The sequence below is a fragment of the Acinonyx jubatus genome, chromosome B2 (assembly GCF_027475565.1).
Source record: "Acinonyx jubatus isolate Ajub_Pintada_27869175 chromosome B2, VMU_Ajub_asm_v1.0, whole genome shotgun sequence".
Classification (NCBI taxonomy): Eukaryota; Metazoa; Chordata; class Mammalia; order Carnivora; family Felidae; genus Acinonyx; species Acinonyx jubatus.
Genome location: NC_069385.1, coordinates 79,389,985 through 79,406,044, shown reverse-complemented (window position 1 = coordinate 79,406,044; position 16,060 = coordinate 79,389,985). Strand labels below are relative to the sequence as shown.

The 16,060-nt window shown below is 36.0% G+C and overlaps 1 protein-coding gene across 3 annotated transcripts in view; it reads right to left on the bottom strand.

The window, feature by feature from the left end:
* Window positions 1–1,619: 1,619 nt before the first annotated feature.
* LCA5 (lebercilin LCA5) overlaps window positions 1,620–16,060 on the bottom strand; it is a 143,838-nt gene continuing 129,397 nt past the window's right edge. For all 3 annotated transcript variants that reach the window (XM_027057368.2, XM_053222540.1, XM_015073994.3), the window contains exons 5-8: window positions 8,991–9,087; window positions 8,141–8,283; window positions 5,883–6,015; window positions 1,620–4,160 (exon numbers count right to left, since the gene is read on the bottom strand). In XM_027057368.2, the coding sequence (XP_026913169.1) occupies window positions 3,289–4,160; window positions 5,883–6,015; window positions 8,141–8,283; window positions 8,991–9,087 (1,245 nt within the window). In that variant the 3' untranslated portion in view covers window positions 1,620–3,288. The remainder of the gene's footprint in view (window positions 4,161–5,882; window positions 6,016–8,140; window positions 8,284–8,990; window positions 9,088–16,060) is intronic.

The following is a 16,060-nucleotide window of genomic DNA, read 5'->3' as shown; positions in this document are numbered from 1 at the left end:
AATGCCCAACATTCAATAAGTATCACTTCTCTTCCCTGTTTCTACATTACCTTTCTAAAACATCAATATTTGAGCCTTTATAGTTGTTTTTCACATATCAACTCATTTAATGTATGCAATATCATGAGGGAGGGGGGAAAGGAGGTGAAAAGAGGTTTTGTAGCTTATCCAAGGATACACACATTGTGGGAGAGCTGGGGTGCAAATTATCACCTTATGCAATATAAAGTGCTATGTTTTCTGTATTTCATTTTATTTCTGCTATGAGGCTGACTGCACAATGATGAATGAAGCAAGGAAAGTTCTAAGTGCAGAGCTAAGAGGTACAACACATTTAGTATAGATGTTTTATGGTAATTCGGGTGGTTTTTTTTTTTTTTTTTTTTTGGCCCGTTATCTTGTGCAAAGTGTAGTGTCAGTATGTTGTATGTACATACCTATGCTCTATTTTCCAATTATACCCTAAAAGAACTTCAATCACCTAAGATAACAGCTGATGTTTACTGAGTGCTTATAATGTGCCAGGCACCCTGCCAAGCATCAACCTAAGTATTTCATTCATCCCTCATAACTACCTTAAAAAGTGTTATAAAAGAGCAGTAACAGCTGAGCAACCCAAGGACATTCAGAGAGTGGGTGGGAGGGCAGGGATGGAACTGTGCAGTCTGGCTCACTGTGCTCTGCATTCACTGTGAGGGCAAGGGCAGGGTCTGTCTTACTCTCCTGGCACCTGCTACATGCAGGGCACCCCATTAATGAATGACTACACACTCTTTACTAAAAAGAGAGCACTTTCAAATGATATAAAAGGAGACTTTAATGTGAAAGGGGCATTTGTTGTGTAGAAAGGAAAAAGCTTTAAAGGCAGATCTTTTCCTAACAATTTACAGTTCCTTTTTGAATCCTAAAAAATCCACATTGTGACTGTAACACACATTTCCCTTCCCCTTTCCATAGGGCAGATCTGCATGCTGTATCTGACTGACACTCAACCAGGGATACCAGAAGGTGAGTATGTCTGATAGGAGATGGTGAGGAGGGTCAGAACTAGCGAATCAGACATGAAATAAGTTTATGATTCAATTTAATCCTCCTTCCCCGCTTTTTTATATTATGAGCAATATATGCCATTAGGATAGTTATTAAGGGTGAAAGGATTAATTAAAACTATAATTATCTGATAAGACTAGCATACTGTCTAACCTGATTTAGGGCAAATTCATCTACTTTAATTAAAAATACTGGACGGGGGAAAAAGGTGAGTAAAGAAGTAAAATTTAACACTGCGGGTCCTGTTTCTACCATGAATTTCTTGAGTGACTTAAGGTATCATTCAAACAGCCATCGTGTGTGTTTAGTTTTTATTAGTTAAGAGTTCTGAGTACAAATAACAAATTTATCTTGACATTTAGAAAAAAAACGATTTACTATGAGGTTTGTTCATAAAAAAAAAAAAAAAAAAACCTGTTGTGTGCATTTTAATCTCCAATTCTAATGCCTAACACCATAATACTTCTAAGTCTGTAACTTAATTTTAGGTTTAAAAACCCTGTCTTGTTATATCTGGTGAAAGAGACTAGAAAACATTATGTAGAAAAAAAAGCAAGAGACTAATTAAATGATCTCAATATAAAACTTTACTAAAAGGCTTTCAAAAAGCCTCTTAAAACAACCTAAAAATCAGAATACTTTTGGCAGAAAAATTAGCAGCTATGAACAAAATTAACATTACATAATATTTTATCAAGAACTGAATTATGATGTGGTTTACATATATTAGAATGATTTGCAACAAGCTTTTTTTTAATCAGACATCAAACCTCTTTACTAAAAAAAAATTTTAATGTAGTTTAGCACTTCTGGGAGATTGTTCCCAATCAATGACAGTAACACAATTTAGAAGATGACAGATAGCCTATCTTTTCATTAGAGACCTATCCAGGTAAGTCTTGCCAAATAGTTATGAAATTATATTCAATAATCAGCATTCATAAGAACTCAAGGTAAAACAGTAACTCTGGTCCCCTCATCTATCAGTATATATACTTGGCATCAGAAGTCATACCATTAGCAAATACATACTAAATTTTTGAAATTTTTGAAGGAAAAAAAGCTCACTTTAGAATAAGTGTCAATCTACATTTTTTTATGCTTCCCCTGACAATTTCCACCACTCTTCATTTTAACAGTGTTTTCTCCATGGTTGGTGGTATATTACTGCTTCTTAAAGACCAATCATACCCAGCAGTCCAAGGTCATCAACTCCTCTGCAGATGAAGTGAGCTACAAAGAGCAAAAGAAGACCAATGCATTTCAACAGAAAAACATCCGCCCTACTTAGCAAGGCAGAAGCCCACCTCTAAAACATTTTTAACCCAAGGTTGCTTTATAATTAGTCCTACAAGTCCAACAGTATTACACTCTCATTGTCTATTGTTGGTTTTGACATAAGTTCAAACCTTAAAATATATACTAGAATTTCCAAGTTACATACTCTGGAAACATAATTGAGTTTCTATATTAGGATGAAATCTCTTCAGTTTTGTGTATTTGGGTATGAAATCTCAAACCCAGTCACTGTGATACAAAGAGTGTAGGAGAACAAGGAGAGGATACCCAAGCCTCCGGGAGCCATGATAGGGGAATTATCCATGCAAACAGACAAATGTCTACTGAATTTAAGATGTTAGCACAGACGTAGGTAAGTGATTTAATGCAGCTCATAAATGCAGCCCCTGTGTTGTCACTGCTCCCACTTAAGAGTAGCTCAGCTTTGCCCTGTTTGTTAGAAAGGGACCCCTGTCCTGCCCACGGAGCACAGGGCTGCTAAGTAGCACCAGCTCTCCACCATCTGGGAGCTATGCTTCCTAACCCAGAGCCTCTCACCCTTAATTTCCACTCAACTTTCAGGAGGAAGACTATATTTAGGTCAGTAAGGATATGACCAAAAATAAGTAAACAAATAGGGATAAAAATAGGAAATAAATATGAACTCCAATGGAGTAAAACTTCCTATAGATCTGATTAAAAGGTAAAACAATTTGTAAATAAAAAGTCAAAACCAAGTAAGATACATCTCTATTTTTGGTTTCATTCAAAAGTCTCCTTCATTCTTGGCAAACTAGCTATGTGGCATGATATGATCTACTTTTCATTTACACTGTATTTCTCTATTAAAAATCATTCCTTAATAAGGACTTTTCATATTAAAAATTCTAAATGTGTATAATAAATATTGTATTAAAATATTTTAATATTTACAATTGAGAAAGTATATACTGTCATCAGTCATCTCAGGACTACCTCTTCAATCTCATCTTCTACAGATTCAACTACTTTTACTGCTGGTTTACTGTTTGCATGTTTCAATCGGTGTCTATTTAGATTAAAACTTCTTCCTTCGCTGAGGAAAAAGTCATCATTTTCATCACGTTCTCTATCCCTACTGCTCTTATCCCCAGGGGGAAAACTGAGAGAGTCAAAGTCTCCTTTGCTGGCAGCCAGAGAATTTGGGTCACTGCTTTTAGAGGAAACGGTGCTGCTGCTGCCACTGGCACCAAATAACTGTTCCATCAGATGAGCTTTTTTCTCTTTTCTTGTAATTAAATCTACACTGTCTTTACCAAGTTTCTCTATACTGTTTCTTTGGAGATCCAAAAGGCCACTCTTCTGGCTAAATGGATTTGACGTTTTTGCAAATGTGTTTTTTGCAAATGAAGGCACATAGCTGCCAAATGCAAGCTCATTTGGAGAGGCTGGGCTTCTAATACTTCCTGGATTCTGACCGTCTCCTTTTGTAGCAAAGTGGCTGATGTCTTGCAAATGATGCCCATTAAACACTCTCTCTGAGGATTCACAGAACATGGATGTTTTGGGGCTTCTCTCTGGGAAGTGCAGTTTTGATTCCAAATCAGGTGGCAATGGCAGAGGAGGGCATTTTAGATTCCGAGAATCTTGAAGTTCTCTGTTGATTTCATTCAGTTTAGCAAGTAGCATTTCTCTCTTCAGCCTTTCTTCTTCCTCTTCTTCTAATTTACCAAGGTTTTGAATTTGGTACATTTCCATTTGGTATCTTCCAGTTTCCAATGCGGGCTTTTCTTCTCTCTCCAGCAAAGATACCTTGTCTTTTTCCTTTTTAGCAAGTTCTTCTCTTTCCCACTCTGCATGAAATCAAATTAAAAAAATGAGATTTTCTAGGAGTCAATATCTTTAGGAAAACTCAATTCTCATCTTTTACAAAACAGTCTATCTAACTTAGTTATCAGCACAGTGAAGATGAACACTGTAAATTCATTGCTATACTTGATAGTCTGGAATTCAAAAAGAATATACTTAATGTGTACTGCATTTAAAATTCACATTTATAGGAAGAATTTTGTTCTTCAGTTTAGAGATAGGGAAGAAGGGTCTCTATTTTTTATACCTAATATAGTGCGGTACACTGAATAGAGAGTGATAGATGGATGGGGTGAGTTTATTTTAAAATTAAAAATAAACTGAAACTCTAGATGTCATATCATGAGAAGGACACAACATCATGTATATAGTATTCTTACTGAAGATACATTAGGTTGAATCTAAGAGAAAACTTCAGATAAACCTCAAATGAGGAATTTTTAAAAAATGGGTCTTTATTCATCAAAAATGTTAATCTCACAAAATATTTAGAGAAGGCTGAAGAGATAGGAGAAATAAATGCAATTCATGATCATATCATGGAGAAGAAAATGCTATTAAGGACAATACTGTGTCAACTGACAAAACTGTAATATGGACGGCAGATTAGAGAAATGTGTTGTATCAAAGTTAAATTTTCTGAAGTTGAAAACTATACTGGAATGATGTAAGAAAATGTCCTTATTTGGGAACAATACACATGGAAGTATTTTAAGGTATGGGCATGAGATATACAACTTTTAGAAGCTTTAGAACATTTTCACTGATGTTAGAGACCATTCTATACAAACTCCAGAAAAAAAAAAAAATCAATAAGATGGAAAGAAAGGACCAGTCTTCTGTTACTTTATTCCTTTTCTCAGTACCTAGACACAACGGACATACTACCTAATTTTCTATTCTATATTTTAACATGTGGAAGCATCTCCCTTTGTGCATTAGCCAACAGGAATAGATTTTCTAATTTACCTGTTACATTGCTCTAAACAGACACTAAAAATACACATATATACAGTAACTGAAGCAATAGTTAGGCGACAGTTTTATGTTCCATTAACTTTAAGGGGAAAAAAAAAGGATTTCTCTGTAAGACTAATGAAATATATGCAGAGGATTAAAGTCCAGGATCCCTCTCACCTATACATTTAAGACATTTTATCCAGATGGAAATGAATTTATTCCTGAACTTCATTTTCAATATCTGAAACTGTATGAGTTGGTTCCCTAAACTTCCATACTAATGGTTGAATACATTAAAGATTTGTTTTACATACTGAAACCAAAGAAAACTTACAGGAATATATTCGGGGCCTCATAATTCATTGATTTTCATGTTTTGGCCAGTCTGACGGCCAAGCCAATAAAGTGTATTGTCTTTGATTATCTCTTCATCAAGTTTTAGTTAATTTATACACAAAAATTTTCCCTTTCATCGGAATTCTACTTCATCCGAACTTTCTGAAGGTAACTGTCCTTATTGCCTAACCCCAAAGAGCAACTTAACAGTCATTTTTTCCCTTCCTTAAAAACTGTATTGAAATGTTTGACTCCTAAAAGACCATCCCCCAACACTGTATCAACCTTTTCTTATTCTGTATAACCAATTCACTGTGCAGCTGGAAAATATGAGAATATTAAGGGATGCTAACCCTTTCTTTACCAAAAGATGCTGATTCATCTCTTGATTAAACAAATTCTTTTCTTACCATCCTCCGGCTTCTCAACCTCCTGTTTTACAACACGGAATCCTTGATCTTTCACAAATTTTTCTTCTCTTTTCACAGTTGGGTTTAGCATCCCTGCTTCTTCATGCTCACCTCTTTCTTGCAATTCCAGGTCCTATTACATATATATTTTTTTAAATGCAAGTTCACAAGTTAAAAGGGAGAAAAAGCCATTTAAATATCATAGATTTATCTCCCATTAAGTATGACACCAAGTTAGAAACTAAATTTTAATTTAATAAAGCAGTAAATCACAAGTTACCACCCTCTGAAAGATACTTCAAAGGCACATAAGATTATTTTAGTTCAAATTTTTCTAAAAAGTAGAAGACATATCAGAACCAATAAAATTAAACCCAATACTCTACAAACAATTCTGAAGAGATATGTTTCAGAAGTATCCTTGCTTTGTACATTTTCACAGCAAAATCCGATTAATTCAGTTAACCAGAAAAGGCTATTAACAACGTACGGAGAGGCCATGGGAGAAGGTGCTGAGCTATATAATACAGGCAGTAACAACTGCACTGAATTTTTCAAGTTTATACTATAAATTTTATAATAAATATTTAAATAAATAAAATGTAAACCCAAAATTACTTGTTCCTTATGGTCCCTTTACCGTGTGTGTAATTTTTCTGAATAAAAGTAAAATACCTATTACAAGGTATAGCAGAGAATTGTCCCTTGTATCAATTTTCCTCTTCTTTTTAGTTACAGAATCCCTGAGAGTTTTAGCAGGGCATAGGACTGCTCAAGTAGAGACTACATTTGCTAACCTCCCTTGGAGCTAAACGGACCAAAGGGATGTGAGTGAAAGTACAGATGCAACTTCCGATCACATTTATAAAAACAAAAGCTGCTTGCCCTCCACTTTGTTCCTCCTCCTCACAAGGGTGGTAAGCCAATTCCAACCATACAGAGGAGGACTACACTCTTTAAGATGGAAGAACATTAAGACAAAGGATGACTGCCAAGGAATAAACCTATCTACCTATCCTGGACTACACACTGACCTTCGATCTATTATATAAAAAAGAAAATCTGCAACTTGTTTGAGCCACTGTATTTGGGGTCTCTTTCCAACAGGAACTTATTGGTCTGTACTTTAATAACATTCCCATTTGCTAAGACCCTTTAAAGTGGCAGGAAGTCTTAAGAGCCTTATAAACTCTGTGATTAGTTATTACCACAACCCTGATGGGTAGCCCATCCCTCTTTTATACACTAGGAAACTGAGGCTCCAGGAAGTCCCAACTAAAATGTTAGAACCAGAATTTAATTAAAAAACAGTGCTAACTCCAAGGCTGTACTCTTTTCACCCTATCAGGTTGCTACTGTTCATGCTGAATCTTATAAAGACTATTTTTTAATCCTTTTAAAGTTAAGAATGAGTTTCTATTCCACACTTTACCCTTTTCAAAAAGAAAACATGATCTAGTTTCAATGACAGTGAAAATATAGGAAGAAAGACACTTAGCACATACAGCCCAAGAATCAAATCAGACCATCCTGTCTGGTATTACCACAAGAAAAGAGCTCAGGGTCACTGGGAAACTTACAGGGCACAAAAACATAGGAATATGTGAAATATGCTGGATCCCTGGTATATCATTTTCTTTGGGATTTAAATTGTAAACACAAAATATAGAACTCTCTTAGAGAAAAGAACCTTCTGGTATTCAGTATAAAAGTCCTTTTCGATGAAGGTCCAATACAGACTCCCCTGAATTTCGCTCTAATTTAAATGGTTAGTTATATAAAGTCAGATTGAACTGCAAAGACTTTGCTCAACATTCAATTAATCTATAAAATTCTCATATAATAAGGCCAAAAAAATATGTTGACTAATTGTAAAAAATCATTTGAAAAGTACTATAATTTACTATTAAATATAAGGGCAAGGAGGATTTTTAGATTATCTGATTATTAGATATCTGATTAGTAGATATCTGATTCTTCTTCTTCTTATTAGATGACATAAAAGGTAAGAAACTGCTATCTCCAATCCAGAAGGTACAACTAACCTTCCTGAAGCATCTGAAAGATGCAATGAGAACTAAGAGTTGATCCAAAGGGATTTAATAAAATACGTAGGTGTTACCTCTTTTGAAAAGGCTACTTGCATATTTTCAATTATGGCACTAGCTTCATTGCTAACTTTTAAAACACTTGATACTATGTTTTTTGGAATAACTTCAAACCTAGAGTTTAGTACCTAATCATGTTTCTAAACTCACCAAAGTAAGACGTTCAGGTTCTTCCCATTTGTTTTCATAACACATAACTGTTTGTGGTGTTATAGGAAATTCTTCCAGCTCGAAGTCGTCACTGGTTTGTACTCCTTTTGTACACTGGTCTATAAAATCACTTTGGCATGCAGCTACCATGAAAATTACAAAAGAATTTTTCTAATCATATTGAACAGTGCTAAGACATGGAATTTAACTGCTATATGTTCACCATCTACATGAGATAATGCATGTTTTGCTCAGCTCTGTGCCTACCCACTATTACTATTTTTGTTTCTAGGGTTAACTGGCAATTCTGTGACTCAAGAACAATTTAAACAGGTAAAGCGTATTAAGCTTTTACAAAATTTGTTTTTAACTTTCTGCAATTCAAAAAAGGAAAATTTATACTTTTGTTTAAAAAAAAGCAAAAAAAAATGCATAATGCCGAAGTACTTCTGAGTGAAATGACTGCTAGGATTTACTTTGAAATACTCTAGAAGTAGAAAAAAATAGATGAAGTAAAATTAGTAAAATATGTAACTATTAAAGCTAAGTGATGCATAATAAAGGTTCATTGTAATATAATCAATCTCCGCTCAGAAGTATTCTTACATATTTTCATAAAAGTTTCAAAAATAATTATAAGAAAAAAATTAAAAATTATGTAAAACATAATTTAATGACCTCAGGAAAAACAGAAAGTTGACAAGATTTCTGAAAATTAGCTACGAGGAAATTTAAGTTTACTTCAAAGAAGTTTTTTCCCCTTTGCCTGCCTTCTACTTCAGAATTATTTGATTTTACTATTAATAAGTGACAACTACAATATGTTTTTCAACAGTAATAGCCACTATACCATTTTTTCTTGATCTAAGTTCTTTTTCTTTCTTTGGAGAAGACTTTGGCAGACGATTAGAATATATGTTTTTTATATCCAGTTCTCTCTCCTTTTCCTGAAAAGAAACCCATAATACAATTAAGGATGTAGAGTATCAGTGTAAAATAAAACAAAAATTCTCACCTCATCAACTGGTATTTTCCTCACCAAACTGGAATATATTATACCTAGTTCAATTTCCCTTCTTACCTACCAAACTATAGAAAGGAATGTCTCTAGAACATCTAGGTTAGGGCAGAGAAATGGTTCTCCCTAAAAAGTGCAATATGTACTGGCAATCAAAATAAATGAGCATAAATAAGGCAAAATTCATTTTCTACCCACTCCTACCTGATGGAGCTAGTAACTATCTTAAACTGTTTTTCAGACTTAGTAACAGAGACCAAAATAATTTTGTTAGCATCTTTCAAATGTGGGTTTTGAATTAGTTAAAAATTAGAGGTTTAAAAAATTTTTTTTCAATGTTTATTTATTTTTGAGAGACAGAGCACGAGTGGGGGAGGGGCAGAGAGAGAGGGAGACATAGAACAGAAGCAGGCTCCAGGCTCCGAGCTGTCAGCACAGAACCCAATGCAGGGCTGGAGCCCTGAGCTGAAGTTGGATGCTTAACTGACTGAGCCACCCCCAAAACTAGACGTTTTTTAAAACACAGTATTCTTTATCATTTTGGGACTATGGGTCTGAGAATTTGATTAACAAAATGAAAATTCTATGTAAGATAATGAATAAACATTCAATTTTGCACAAAATTTCCAGCCATCAATGACCTCTGGATAGAATTAAGAACACCTTTAACAAAATTAGATAATGTGAATACTTCCTCTCAACACTGTGAAAATGAAGGGCATTACTTGAAACAACTTTTAAAATAATCATGGGGTTATCTGAGGAAGAACATTGGATTATTCAACCATGCAACAGGGAAAAACTCCAGTTCCCATAATTTCCTTTTAGGATTTCATAACTTATTTCAGTTATATCATTCCTATTAGGATTCAATGTTTTCAGTTTTGGCATGTGTTATAGTGACTATATTACCAAAACTTTTCTTTAAAAGTACCAAAGAGAATATTAGAATTTTGTAAATCACAATGTACCAACTTACAAATATACTTTAAAATGTTGACTTTTTAGGGACGCCTGGGTGGCTCAACCATCTGACTTCGGCTCAGGTCATGATCTCTTGGTTTGTGAGTTTGAGCCCCGCGTCAGGCTCAGTGTTGACAGCTCAGAGCCTGGAGCCTGATTCAGATTCTGTGTCTCCCTCTCTCTGCCCCTCCCCTGCTCACAGTCTGTCTCTGTCTCTCAATAATAAATAAACATTAAAAAAAGTTAAAAACAATAAAATGTTGAGTTTTCAACCAATATATATGATAAATTAAGTAACTCCTTTCGAAAATTTTTTCATTTATTTTGACAGACAACATGCAGGTGCCTGTACATGCATGCCTGGAGTGGGGGCAACATGAGAGAGAGAGAGGGAGAGAGAGAGAGAGAGAGAATCCCTAGCAGGGTACAGAGCCCAGATCCCGAGGTGGGGCTCAATCCCATGAACCATGAGATCATGACCTGAGCTGAAATTAAGAGTTGAACGTTCAACTGACTAAGCTACCCAGGCACCCTGGTGTAAATTACATAGTACCAACTTACAAATATGAGTAAATGTTTTAAACATTTTTTTAAAGTTGTTTTTTTTTTTAACGTTTTACTTATTTTTGAGAGAGAGAGAGCACATGCACAAGCCGGGGCAAGGGCAGACAGAGGGGAAACAGAATTCCAAGCAGGCTCTGTGCTGACAGCAGAAAGCCCAATGCAGGCCTGAACCCACAAACTGTGAGATCATGTCCTGAGCTGAAGTCGGCTGAGCCACCCTGGCCCCCACAAATATGAGTAAGTGTTTTAAAATGTTAAGGTTTTTTGTGTTTTTTTAAAATATAATTTATTGTCAAACTGGCTAACATACAGTGTGTAAAGTGTGCTCTTGGTTTTCAGGGTAGATTCCCGTGGTTTATCGCTTACATATAACACCCGGTGCTCATCCCAAGGAGTGCCCTTCTCAATGCCCATCACCCATTTTCTCCTCTCCCCTACACCTCATCAACCCTCAGATTGTTCTCTGTATTTAAGAGTCTCTTATGGTTTGCCTCCCTCCCTCTCTAACTGTAACTATATTTTTTCCCCTTCCCTTCCCCCTTGATCTTCTATTAAGCTTCTCAAGATCCACATATGAGTGAAAACATATGGTATCTGTCTTTCTCTGACTTACTTCACGTAGCATAATACCTTCTAGTTCCATCCATGTTGCTGCAAATGGGATGATTTCATTCTTTCTCATTGCCAAGTAGTATTCCATTGTATATATAAACCACATCTTCTTTATCCATTTATCAGTTAATAGACATTTAGGCTCTTTCCATAATTTGGCTAGTGTTGAAAGTGCTGCTATAAACAGCCCCTATGAATTAGCACTCCTACGAACTGTATCCTTTGGATAAATTCCTAGTGGTGCTATTGCTTGGTCATAGGGCAGTTCTATTTTTAATTTTTTGAGGAACCTCCACACTGTTTTCCTGAGTGGCTGCACCAGTTTGCATTCCCAACAGTGCAAGAGGGTTCCCTTTTCTCCACAACCTCACCAGCATGTGTTGTTTCCTGAGTTGTTAATTTTAACCACTCTGACCGGTGTGAGGTAGTATCTCAGTGTGGCTTTGATTTGTATTTCCCTAATGATGAGTGATGTTGAACATTTTTTCATGTCTGTTAGCCATCTGGATGTCATCTTTGAAAAGTGCCTATTAATGTCTTCTGCCCATTTCTTCACTGGACTGTTTGTTTTTCAGGTGTTCAGTTTCATAACTTCTTTATAGATTTTGGATACTAGCCCTTTGTCCGGTATGTCATTTGCAAATACCTTTTCCCATTCTGTCAGTTGCCTTTTAGTTTTCTGATTGTTTCCACTGCAGTGCAGAAGCTATTTATCTTGATGAGGTCCCAACAGTTCATTTTTGCTTTTAATTCCCTTGCCTTTGGAGATGTATCAAGCAAGAATTGCTGCAGTTGAGGTCAAAGACGTTGTTGCCGGCTTTCTCCTCTAGGGTTTTGATGGTTTCCTGTCTCACATTTCAGTCTTTCATCCATTTTGAGATTATTCTTGTGTATGGTGTAAAAAAGTGATCCAGTTCCATTCTTTGCATGTTGCTGTCCAGTTCTCCCAGCACCATTTGTTAAAGAGACTGTCTTTTTTTCCATTGAATATTCTTTCCTGCTTTGTCAAAGATTAGTTGGCCATACTTTTGTGGGTCCAGTTCTGGAGTCTCTATTCTATTTATTCTACTGGTCTATGTGTCTGTTTTTGTGCCAATATCATACTGTCTTGATGATTACAGCTTTGTAGTAGAGACTAAAGTCTGGGATTGTGATGCCTCCTGCTTTGGTCTTCTTCTTCAAAATTCCTTTGGCTATTCGGGGTCTTTTGTGGTTCCATACAAATTTTAGGATTGCTTGTTCTAGCTTTGAGAAGAATGCTGGTGCGATTTTGGTTGGGATTGCATTGAATGTGTAGATTGCTTTGGGTAGTATTAACGTTTTAATAATATTCATTCTTGCAATCCATGAGCATGGAATGTTTTTCCATTTCTTTGTGTCTTCTTCAATTTCTTTCGTAAGCTTTCTATAGTTTTCAGCATACAGATCTTTTATATATTTGGTTAGGTTTATTCCTAGGTGTTTTATGGTTCTTGGTGCAATTGTAAATGGGATCAATTTCTTGATTTCTCTTTCTGTTGCTTCATTATTGGTGTATAAAAATGCAACTGATTTCTGTACATTGATTTTGTACCCTGCAACTTTGCTGAATTCATGGATCAGTTCTAGCAGCCTTTTTGTGGAGTCTTTCAGGTTTTCCACGTAGAGTATCATGTCGTCTGCAAAAAGTGAAAGTTTGACTTCTTCTTTGCCAACTTTGATGCCTTTTATTTCCTTTTGTTGTATGATTGCTTTCGCTAGGACTTCCAACACTTGGTAAACAGGAGTGGTGAGACTGGACATCCCTGTCATGTTCCTGATCTTAGGGAGAAGCTCTCAGTTGTTCCCCATTGAGGATTATATTAGCTGTGGGCTTTGCATATATGGCTTTTATAATGTTTAGGTACGTTCCTTCTTTCCCAACTTTCTTGAGGGTTTTTGTTAAGAAAGGATGCTGTATTTTGTCAAATGCTTTTTCTGCATCTATTGACAGGATCATATGGTTCTTATCCTTTCTTTTATTAATGTGATGTATCACATTGATTGACTTGCAAATACTGAACCACCCCTACACCCCAAGAATGAATCTCACTTGATCATGGTGAATAATTCTTTTTATATGCTGTTGAATTCGATTTGCTAGTATCTTGTTGAGAATTTCTGCATCCATGTTCATAAGGGATATTGGCCTATAATTCTTTTTTGTGGGGTCTGGTTTGGGAACCAAGGTAATGCTGGCTTCATAGAATGAGTCTGGAAGTTTTCCTTCCATTTCCGTTTTTTGGAACAGCTTGAGAAGGATAGGTATTTATTCTGTTTTAAATATCTGGTAGAATTCCCCTGGGAAGCCATCTGGCCCAGGACTCTTATTTGTTGGGAGATTTTTGATAACTGATCCAATTTCTTCACTAGTTACGGGCCTGTTCAAATTTTCTATTTCTTCCCGTTTGAGTTTTGGTAGTGTGTGGGTGTCTAGGAATTTGTCCATTTCTTCCAGTTGTCCAGTTTGTTGGCATATAATTTTTCATAGTATTCTCTGATAATTACTTGTATTTCTGAGGGATGGTTGTGATAAATCCATTTTCCTTCATGATCTTATCTATTTGGGTCCTCTCTCTTTTCTTTTTGAGAAGTCTAGTTAGGGGGTTATTAATTTTGTTTTGTTTGTTTGTTTGATTTCCAAAAAAACCAGCTCTTAGTTTCACTGATCTGTTCTACTGTTTTTTTGGATTCTATATTGTTTATTTCTGCTCTAATCTTTATTATTTCTCTTCTTCTGCTGGCCTTGGGGTTTCTTTGTTGTTCTGCTTCTAGTTCCTTCAGGTGTGCTGTTAGACTTTGTATTTGGAATTTTTCTTGTTTCTTGAGATAGGCCTGGATTGCAATGTATTTTCCTCTTAGGACTGCCTTTGCTGCATCCCAAAGGGTTTGAATTGTTGTGTTTTCATTTTCATTTGTTTCCATATATTTTTTAGTGTCACCTTTAATTGCCTGGTTGACCCATTCATTCTTTAGTAGGATGTTCTTTAACCTCCATGCATTTAGAGGCTTTCTAAACTTTTTCCTGTGGTTAATTTCAAGTTTCATAGCATTGTGATCTGAAAATGTGCATGGTCTTTTGTAGCAACGTGGATGGAACTGGAGAGTGTGATGCTAAGTGAAATAAGCCATACAGAGAAAGACAGATACCATATGGTTTCACTCTTATGTGGATCTTGAGAAACTTAACAGAAACCCATGGGGGAGGGGAAGGGGAAAAAAAAAAAAAGAGGTTAGAGTGGGAGAGAGCCAAAGCATAAGAGACTGTTAAAAACTGAGAACAAACTGAGGGTTGATGGGGGGTGGGAGGGAGGGGAGGGTGGGTGATGGGTATTGAGGAGGGCACCTTTTGGGATGAGTACTGGGTGTTGTATGGAAACCAATTTGACAATAAATTTCATATATTGAAAAAAAAAATGAAAATGTGCGTGGTATGATCTCAATTCTTTTGTATTTATTGAGGGCTGTTTTGTAACCCAGTATGTCATCTATCTTGGAGAATGTTCCATGTGCACTCTAGAGGAATGTATATTCTGCTGCTTTAGGATGAAAAGTTCTGAATGTATCTGCCAAGTCCATCTGGTCCAGTGTATCATTCATGTTTCTTATTGATATTCTGTCTGGATGATCTGTCCACTGTTGTAAGTGGAGTATTAAGTCCCCTGCAATTACCACACTCTTACCAATAAGATTGCTTATGTTTGTGATTGTTTTATATATTTGGGTGCTTCCAGATTCAGTGCATAAACATTTATAATTGTTAGTTTTCTTGATGATTAGACCCCTAATTATGATATAATGCCATTCTTCATCTCTTGTTACAACCTTTAGTTGAAAATCTAGTGTGTCTGATATAAGTATGGCTACTCCAGCTTTCTTTTGATTTCCAGTAGCATAATAGATGGTTCTCCATCCCCTCACTTTCAATCTGAAGGTGTCCTCAGGTCTAAAATGGGTCTCTTGTAGACAGCAAATAGATGGGTGTTTTCTTTTTAATCCATTCTAATACCCTATGTCTTTTGATTGCAATATTTAGTCCATTTACATTCAGTGTTATTATTGAAAGATATGGATTTAGAGCCATTGTGTTATCTGTAGGTTTCATGCTTGTAGTGCGGTCTCTGGCCCATTGTGGTCCTTGCAACATTCCACTCACAGAGTCCCTCTTAAGATCTCTTGTAGGGCTGATTTAGTGGTGATGAATTCCTTCAGTTTTTGTCTGGGAAAATCTTTCTCTCTCCTATTCTGAACGACACGCTTGATGGATAAAGGGTTCTTGGCTGCATATTTTTCCTATTCAGCACATTGAAAATTTCCTGCCACTCCTTTCTGGCCTGCCAAGTTTCAGTAGATAGGTCTGCTACTATCCTTATATGTCTACCCTTGTAGGTTAAGGCCCGCATATCCCCAGCTTCTTTCAGAATTCTCTCTTTATCTTTGTATTTTACCAGTTTCATTATATGTTGTGCAGAAGATCAATTCAAGTCATGTCTGAAGGGAGTTCTCTGCACTTCCTGGATTTCAATGTCTGTTTCCTTCCCCAGATTGGGGAAGTTCTCAGCTATGATTTGTTCAAGTACACCTTCTTCCCCTTTCTCTCTTTGTCTCTTCTGGAATTCCTATGATACAGTTATTATTCCATTTCATTGAATCATTTAGTTCTCTCATTCTCCCCTCATGGTCCAGAATTTTTTATCTCTCTTTTTCTCAGCTTCATCTTTTTTCCATAATTTTATCTTCTATTT